This window comes from Hyalella azteca, unplaced genomic scaffold, assembly GCF_000764305.2.
Source record: "Hyalella azteca isolate HAZT.00-mixed unplaced genomic scaffold, Hazt_2.0.2 contig11840, whole genome shotgun sequence".
NCBI lineage: Eukaryota > Metazoa > Arthropoda > Malacostraca > Amphipoda > Hyalellidae > Hyalella > Hyalella azteca.
In genome coordinates this window covers 16517-25281 of record NW_025941822.1, presented here as the reverse complement: position 1 = coordinate 25281, position 8765 = coordinate 16517, and the positions used below count along the sequence as shown (strand labels likewise).

Here is an 8765-nt window from a genome sequence, read left to right as displayed (position 1 = left end):
TTTGTTATTCATTGAAAGGGAGTTCAACCGGAGAGAACGATGACTTTGTCGCGCAAAAACTAGGAAACACATTAAAATTAATAACTCCGGAAACATTGATTTTTATTCACGAGTAATCTTATTTTCATCATTTCGTTTTTCTATAATTAGTAGTTCGATTTAATAATATGAATCATCTCTAGCCATCCATTTACGAACAAGCGTTTTTTAGAGGTAATGCAAATAAGAGTAATTTAATTCTGAAACTTAGTACAAGCTTGCGTTAGAGTCAGATAAGAAAATAGACACAAGGTGGGTTTTGAATGCTTAATTCAACAATGAAGCTTTACTGCAAATTGTTGGAGCGTCGCGTCAGTTCCGCAAACGGCCGTCGATACATCTCGAGGAAGTGAAATCTCTTTCATTTACTTAGGCATCCTAGCAAATAACATTAGCATTATGAAATAATAACAAATAAAGTAGGAAATTCACTATCCAAAGTTTGAACATTCCGTCTGTAGCAATAAAACTGAAAACCAAAGCATGTCATTTCGCCAAAGCGGGATTAAATGAAAATTTTAATAACAAATGTTTGATTCTCGGCAATGTTTCGAAACAGTTTCTGATACACTTGCGAACAGGCCAGAAAAATATCTTGTTTCGTCGAGGCAAAAAAAAATATTGGTGCCGCAGAAATCTTTCTCTGCTCCTCAGGTACATAATGACAAATGCAACTCATTGAGATTCTACCACTTCAAAACTAACCCAAAATCTGCCAGCCACCAACTGAATGCTTAACTCATAAAATTCCCAGTAAAAGCTAAGATTCCGGAATACGATGCGTTGTGATGTAAAAACTTAATCAAGCTTTCTACATTCCGCAACTGCAACCGTTTATCTCGGATGGATGTTGTTGTTAAGCTCAGAGACTGGATAGGGAGAAGCCGGAGAAATCATATGAAATCAATCATTACTTTCAGGTTATAATTTGGTCTCCCAAAACCTTCCTGGGAAATCGATTCATAAAAATCGGAAATCATCCTCTTTTATCAAGCTAACAAAAACGGGAACCCCAATGAGCGCATGAAAGAACCAACTTATATATTGAGAATCAAGTAGTTAGAAATTGATTAATTGATAGCGAGCGCATCAGACTGCGCCTCGAGGTTCAGTTGGTTCTGTAGGTCTGAGAGCTTCTTCTTCAGAGCCGCGATGCCCATCATGACGATGTTCTCAGGCTTCAGTGAGCCGCACGACTCGACGTTGAAGAAAAACTTCTGCGCTTTTGCTAATGGATCGTAATCGGCTTCATCTGCAACAGAAAATATTTCATCAGTGAGTGTCAAGAAAAATGCTTCATATGATTGGAATTAGCGCGCAACAAAGCGCGACATGAAGCCTGCGGTCATTTTAGGGAAGTGCGCTGAAAAAATACATACGTAGGTACAGATAATCCAGTCACAGCTACAGTTCGATCATAATCCGGCGGCATATTAAGACGTACCTACGCTAAGATTTGTGGGTTTAAGATAAGGTTATCAAGGAAGGTATTTGTTGCGCGATGATGACACACGCACGCAGACACACGAGGGGCGGCACGAGATGTGGGTGGCAGGAAGATGGGAGAGGTGAGTGCAGGCGGGGAATGTTACCAATAATGCCACCGCTGATCCCGCATAAATATACTAAACTATGGAGACACGCAGGGCGGTGAGGAAGATCAGACGAAGAGATACAGTAGATATTGGGGTCTCCGCACTCACGTTAGGCGACGCTTGGAGAGCGACCTACCATAAACTTGCAGGATGTCAGGGAGCTGTTGTAGCCCAACCGTGCAGAGCGATAAGAGCAGACAAAATTGATTTCTCTGAAACTTGAGCAATGGAGGCGATATGTTACTTTTGTTCCAGCCGAACTCTGCTGTGCATCAGGAAGTATAAAAGCGAGGGGACCGCTTTGCCTCTCCGATGAACCAGTAGTAGGCATGATGCCATCTACAAGAAGAGCTGCAGAAAGCCCAAACGAGACTGCAGGCTATTCTTCATTGATTTTTCTTCGCAAAACGCGAAAACGAGGGATATTGAGCAGAGATAGGACAGGAGGATTATGTCTAGTAACAGCGAAAATGCAAGAAACTATTTTAGAAATAATTCCCACGGGAATGTGACCACTACGGTATAGATCGTGACGGAGGAATGAATAGGTTTTTGGTGAGTGTCAGAGGAGAAGAACGTGGTGAAGGACTTGCCCACGGTCAATCTCTCGGCAGCGATACCTCTTGCAGACACACGAGCAGCAAAGCCTGTTCCGCCTCCATGGCTTCGATACTTGGTGCAGAGAAGAAGACTGTGACGTCATTAGCGTATGCAGCGATGTAATAAGCCGGGATTGTGCAATCATAATTGAAGTTTTTCAAGAGTGGAATTGATATCACCAAACCAAGTGGAGGGAGAGATCCAAACCAAGTGGAGGGATCCTACTAAGACCATATATACTTCTCGGATCAGTTCATCCATTGCACGAGGTGTTAGCAAGGACCTTCTCGGGCGCCGACCTACACGGGAAGTTGCAAGTTAAGGGTTGTTTTTTTTTAATGAACAAAATTGGGAGCGGAAGAGAATGCCGGAAGGAGTAGATTTACTGCGTCACTGGGAAATTGTGATGAATGTTGGCACAATTTTAGATGTACCCTATCGAATCGGATCAGATGCAGTTGCGTTCAACACAAAAATGCGCGGTATTAAACAATTACGGTTATATCACTCTCACGCAGCTCACAAATTCTGCTACACTTGTCAGCTAGTACGAATATTATTTCTGGGGAAAAATCTTTATTAAAAGCGTCACCGACATCTATATTCGTCAAGGAAAGCAGCATCACACGCTGATGAGTAAGGATCGTCACTCGTCCGGGCTACGGACGTGGCCAACAGAAATAAGGGAAAAGGTCGTTAGATAATACACGTTCAACACTTATAACTCATAAACCCTCTAATGACTAGGTACCTACTTGTTTCCCTGAAAACAACTTGTTTTAAACGAAGTATTCTCGTATCGTCAATAATTAAATCACTCGCGTGGGTTAGTCAGAGCCATCCTGAGAAAAGGATAGCAAGAACGCAAAGCTGGTAAGTTGGCACACTCTCAAATCCAAGGCTCGTAACCTGGTGGCATGTAAGATATCCTATCATTTCTGAGACGAAGGTATAGGAAGCCTCATCGCTCCATCCAAGTGGGCTCGTGGTCAACAGGCGCGCCTTCGAGAGCGGCTTGGTTTTGGACAGTGACGAGCTTGTTCTTGAGAATGGCGATGCCCATGAGCACGATGTTCTCGGGCTTCAATGCTCCCGACGCCTCGACATTAAAGTAGAATTTGCGTGCCTTTGCGTACGGATCAAACGGAGCTTCACCCGCGACTGTTCGCCCATACAGAACAGCCCACAAAATTTATAACTTTATTTTTACCAGAACAATTAGGAACTAAAAACCATGATCAGAAGGCAGATATCCTTTGAAGTAAAAGCTTGTTACGGTATACATATTATTAACCATGCTTAATGAATTCATTAATTAGTTCTATACGAATCTTTGTATTGAATCATATTAGAAACACGAGTTTTGAGAAAATATGTTCATAAACATTCCAGTCTCTTTGCAAAAGATTATATTACATAATACAAATTCAGAGCACCTGACGTGGCTAGATAGCATCATCCTGATATATTTCAACAGGCTGGCTAATCTCGAAACTTTCAATCTTCATACGAGGTAAATAAAAATAGTGACAGAGCAGTATAAATAATCATTTATAAATGCCTACCTATTATATTTAGGCAATTTATACGGACATTCAACCTAAGGTCTATTCTGCTCAGAGCTTGTACGACACATCTCGGACAATCTAGTCTGGTCTCATTCCAGCATCTTGACTGCCACATTCTAGCATGAATGTAGCTCATCACTCACGTTTGCCTTCCTCAAGCTCCGAGTACTCGCTCTTGGGCCAGTCTTCAGGCTTGGGGTAGATGGTGTGCCTGAGGATGTTGTCAGGGTCGTATTCAAATGCCACTCCCGTAGTGGGGTTCCACTTGGCGTGCTCCTTGCCAAAGCCCTTGACTGCGTACGCCCGTAGTTTCAAAGCCTGGCCCTTACGCAGCTTCACAATCAGGATATCTGGTGCAAGAAAACGTGTCAATTTGTCCACTCTTCAAAGAGAATTCTTCTCTGGTAGTTTATGTACAGAAATTAAAAGAAATTACCAGGAAGGGGCTGGCCTTATAAAGTCAAAGTTTTCTAGTAGCAGATTTAGGAGTTTGGCATTTGCTAACAAAATAAGTGTTATATTGAATAACTAACATAATGGGTATTTTACCAATTAAAAAAACATGTTGTTCTATTTTTTTAACTTCGTACATAATAGGTACAATTTAACAATTAAAAAACTTGTAAGCAGACAAGCAGTTTAGGTAACTTGAGATTCATTTGCAAGACATATTAATTAAGGAAACTGAAAACTTTGGAAGTACGAGGAGCATGATTTCATTTGGAAACCTGAAATCAACTACATGAGGACACCAATAATGAAGATTGTAGAAATAATATGAATAGATCGCACCATCAGCTTCGCCGTATTCAGGACCGTCCCCCCTGTTTCTATTGGTGACGGGAATAACTCTAGTGTCACTGCTCTTGAGGTCGGCAGTCGTGACGTTGCGTGTGTGGTCATCCAAGCACCGGACGTCCAAAGTGAACTCCACGCTGCAGTCAGGGCAGTAGTCGGAGCAAGAACAATCCTGTAAACATCATAACAAATTTTAAAGTCTTGAGGCTTTAATTAATATGATTTCTTGAAATAGTCATGAAGACATTATAATGCAGCACACACTATTAGCAAATTGATAAACTCCAATACCTCTAGCAAAATAGAGTAATATATAATAAGTATTAATAAGTAAATAAGTAAATAAATAATAAATAAATAAATTAATAAGTAAATAGAGTAATAAGTAAAATAGAGTAATAAGTAATAAGTAATACTCTATATAAGTAATATATAGAATAATAATATTGTCAAAACTAAGTAATAATCTTGTAAACCCTTTTCAAATAACTGATGAAATGTTGTTATCTTACTTACACGAGAATAATGCATTGCTTCCACAGTCTCATCTGAAGTGAATGGAATGAGACCAACACGGTGAGATATGAACTCGTCACTTAGCACAGTTGAGTTTTCTTCAAGCTGCACCCAGTCAATAGCAATGGTAGGAGTCTCAGCCATGAACACTCTACGGATGCTGTTGGCTACACTGCAACAAATAAGCAAATAATTACATGTACGGGAACACAAATTGACAATGCAGTGTAAAATGGCAGCAAGCTGACTTCCTTGTAACTCATCAAAAACAGAAAAAAATAATTTAAAGGCATTGAAAGTATTTGAAGATTAACATTACATTCAAAATGAAATAGGATGCAAATTCTCTTTTTGCAGAAACAATAATCAATTGATATTAGGAATTATTATACTGTAATTACTTCAGAACCCTAATAAAAAGACTAATTAAAAAAATTGTGTTAATCACATTGAAATTTTGTCATGCTGACTTCATCAATGAAACTCACCTCAGGTCTGTGTCTTCAATGTGAAATTTTATGTTCTCGTCTGACAGTTCAGATATGGACAGCTTTGGTTGATTAGCATATGGCATGTTGATAAATGGATGTGATAATTTTGATTACACAAAATTTGTTGCAGTAATTATTTATACTCGAAAAATTAAAGTAAGATTCAATCTTCTGGAGAGGATAGGATAGGTCAGTATTTTGTTATAACTACTAAATATTATATATTAATTAGGAAATATTTTTTCAAAAATATCACTTGAATACAGTTATGTATCTATCAATTTTCATCAACTCCTAAAGTGACGAGCATTATTCCCATCAGACAAGAAAATGCTCAAGAAGACAATGTTTTTTTTTCATATTTTAAAACAAATTATATTTATCAGGCAGATGTCAGACCATCAATGTCCATCAAGCAAATGAGTTTAATAAAAATATTCCTCTAATTGTGCAGCTATACAACAAAATTAAAGATCTGACAATTTTTTATCTCTATCTTTTATAAAAACAAAAGATTTGAGAGTATTTAAAAATCAATATTTGTATCTAACTGTATTGGCATGATTTTTTGAAAACATAAATTTTGCTGCTCGTGTGATGCCAAAGATTCTTGGATGTTTGCTCACTTCCTGCACCCTGGCATGTTGCTAGGTATTTGAAGAGATAGATTTTGATGTCAATATGTTGGCAAAGATTTCAAGATGATTGTTCAATGGCCCACTACATACAAGTGACTCAATTAAGTGAAAGCAAGCAGCAGCCTATTTTGAGATATCAGGCATATGAGATGTGACATGACAGGCAGAAGTGACCTAGACCCATAATACATACCCATACATGACATCAATTTTCCAGTTTTTGTACCTTTTGCCTAATTTCTTTACTATACAGAGTTTGACAATTGTGTTGCCAAGATTGGGCATTTTGGCCCAAAGTGTTGCAGGTATTATTGAGAATTTGTCACCAGAACTGCCTAAAACTATAAGACTTTCTGATAAAATACACATTAAATAGGCATTAGAGTGATTAGACTAGAAATGTGTTGCACCATGGCCATGCCAAGATCTTCTGAAGCCCAAGCAGAAAATTGGGCATAATCTAACAGAGAATTGGACAAAACTACTGTGAATCTGGTCAATTTCATTTGTTCCAATGGCTTTTTCCCAATATTGAATATTCCATATTATATGGAATATTCAATATTGGGAAAAAGCAATTGGCCAAGTTTATATAAGACAATTAATTGAAAAGCCTATTACATTACACTATTCACCGCAGTGACAATTGATACACTGAGCGTATCAGAAAGTGACAGAAACTGTCATGGTTCTGCTACCGGATATTGCGCGTGCCGCCGGTCCCCTAATAATGAGTAGGTACTTAAAATTTATAATTTTATTCATGAACGAATTCAACAGATAATTAATTTTACATATTGATAAATACAAAGCAAAAATTAATTATAGGGTAATAATATAAGAAACACTACGTATATAATTTAAATGGTTGCACAATACACAATTTATAGGACCACTCTGGACCGGCACCCAAACAATTAAGCAGGAGATAGGCTATTTGATGTTATTGCTCAACCATTGCTAAGGTTAGGACCAAACAATGCAAATGAGTGTATGTGACTGAGAGAACAAGAATGGCAGGTGCTGTGAAGAATTCTGGGAAGATAACCATGAGTTGGGTGAATGAAGAATTTATGCCAGTTACAAATTCCATCTCACTAGATAGTTAGACTGAGTGACTGACTAGAGTCAGTAGACTGAGTACAGTGTGGGCGTGGCCTGGAATTTCAACCCCTATTCCTAGAGTTCATTTGGGATTTGGCATTTACTGAAAATGAAGGCGTAGCGTAAGGAGGATTAAAGGTCTAAGCAACATTTTAGCATCAAAATACGTCTTCAAAACCAATTTGGAATATATAACAAAAGTTTCCTAAAATCACAGGTAAAATTGATTGGAAGATTTTTAGAAATTAGTAAAATTACAGATAAAAATAGGCAATTTTCCTTATTTATATGGTATATAAATAAGGAAAATTGTCTATTTTTATTTGTAATTTTTAAAAATCATCCAATCATTTTTACCTGTGATTTTAGGAAACTTTTGTTAAATATTCCAAATTGCTTTTGAAGACATTAGACATATTTAATATTTTGATGCTAAAATGTTGCAAAAGACCTCTAACCCTCCTTACACCTTCATTTTCAGTAGAAGGCCAAATCCCAAATGAACTCTACTACTCTAGGAATAGGGGTTGAAATTCCAGGCCATACTGTACTCAGTCTACTGACTCCAGTCAGTCTGTCTAGTGGGACAGACTGACCAGTCAGTCTGTCTAGTCAGTCTGTCTAGTGGGTCTGTCTAGTGGGTCTGTCTAGTCTGTCTCCAGTCAGTCTGTCTAGTGGGTCTGTCTTTCACCCCTAGTGGGATGAAATTTGTAATTGGCATAAATTCTTCATTTACCGTCCCAACTCATGGTTGTCTTCCCAGAATTCTTCCCACACTCAGGATGATGTATGTTTTCGGTGAATTTTCCCGAGCATTTTCACTTTTTTTAAGCTATTGCTGTGCACAGTTGGCGCAATGTAATGAAAATTGATTATCTTCGCGCACGTGTAGCACTCACTAGTCATTACTAGCACTCACTAGTCACACCAGCACTCACTAGTCATTACTAGCACTCACTAGTCATTACTAGCACTCATGGCGCGGTATCGGCATGGTCACTTTTTATTCATTTGGCGCGCAGGTCGCTATGGTCACTGCAGCGTATATAGGCTACCGTGCTCCCGTGCCCTCTCACGTATCCAGGCCCGTGACCTCATCGTATCCAGGCCCGTGACCTCCAACGTATCCAGGCCCGTGACCTCCATCGTATCCAGGCCCATGACCTCCAACGTATCCAGGCCCGTGACCTCCAACGTATCCAGGCTCGTGACCTCTAACGTATCCAGGCCCGTGACCTCCAACGTATCCATGCCCGTGACCTCCAACGTATCCAGGCCCGTGACCTCCAACGTATCCAGGCTCGTGACCTCTACGTATCCAGGCCCGTGACCTTCAACGTATCCAGGCCCGTGACCTCAACGTATCCAGGCCCGTGACCTCCAACGTATCCAGGCCCGTGACCTCCAACGTATCCA

The 8765-nt window shown here is 39.3% G+C and overlaps 1 protein-coding gene across 2 annotated transcripts; it reads right to left on the bottom strand.

The window, feature by feature from the left end:
- Positions 1 to 292: 292 nt before the first annotated feature.
- LOC108669675 (DNA-directed RNA polymerase II subunit RPB3) lies at positions 293 to 5773 on the bottom strand. Of its 2 annotated transcripts, XR_001930676.1 has the most exons (6): positions 5605 to 5773; positions 5117 to 5288; positions 4595 to 4772; positions 3946 to 4152; positions 3144 to 3395; positions 1231 to 1291 (listed from the first exon to the last, which is right to left on the bottom strand). XR_001930676.1 is itself a non-coding variant. In XM_018157076.2 (5 exons), exons 1-5 carry the CDS (start codon positions 5688 to 5690, stop codon positions 1110 to 1112), a joined length of 825 nt encoding a protein of 274 aa, XP_018012565.1. In that variant the 5' UTR covers positions 5691 to 5773; the 3' UTR covers positions 293 to 1109. The 2 variants fall into 2 exon arrangements, 1 of the variants encoding a protein (XP_018012565.1); XM_018157076.2 differs by lacking the exon at positions 3144 to 3395 and having other exon boundaries at positions 293 to 1291.
- Between the last annotated feature and the right edge of the window lie 2992 nt (positions 5774 to 8765).

Coding starts and splice junctions, on each gene's coding strand:
- LOC108669675 (XM_018157076.2), bottom strand. CDS start 5,690: ATGCCATATGCTAATCAACCAAAGCTGTCCATATCTGAACTGTCAGAC. Junction 4,773..5,116: donor AAGCAATGCATTATTCTCGT/GTAAGTAAGATA, acceptor TGATGTTTACAG/GATTGTTCTTGCTCCGACTA. Junction 4,153..4,594: donor TGAATACGGCGAAGCTGATG/GTGCGATCTATT, acceptor TTCTTGCACCAG/ATATCCTGATTGTGAAGCTG.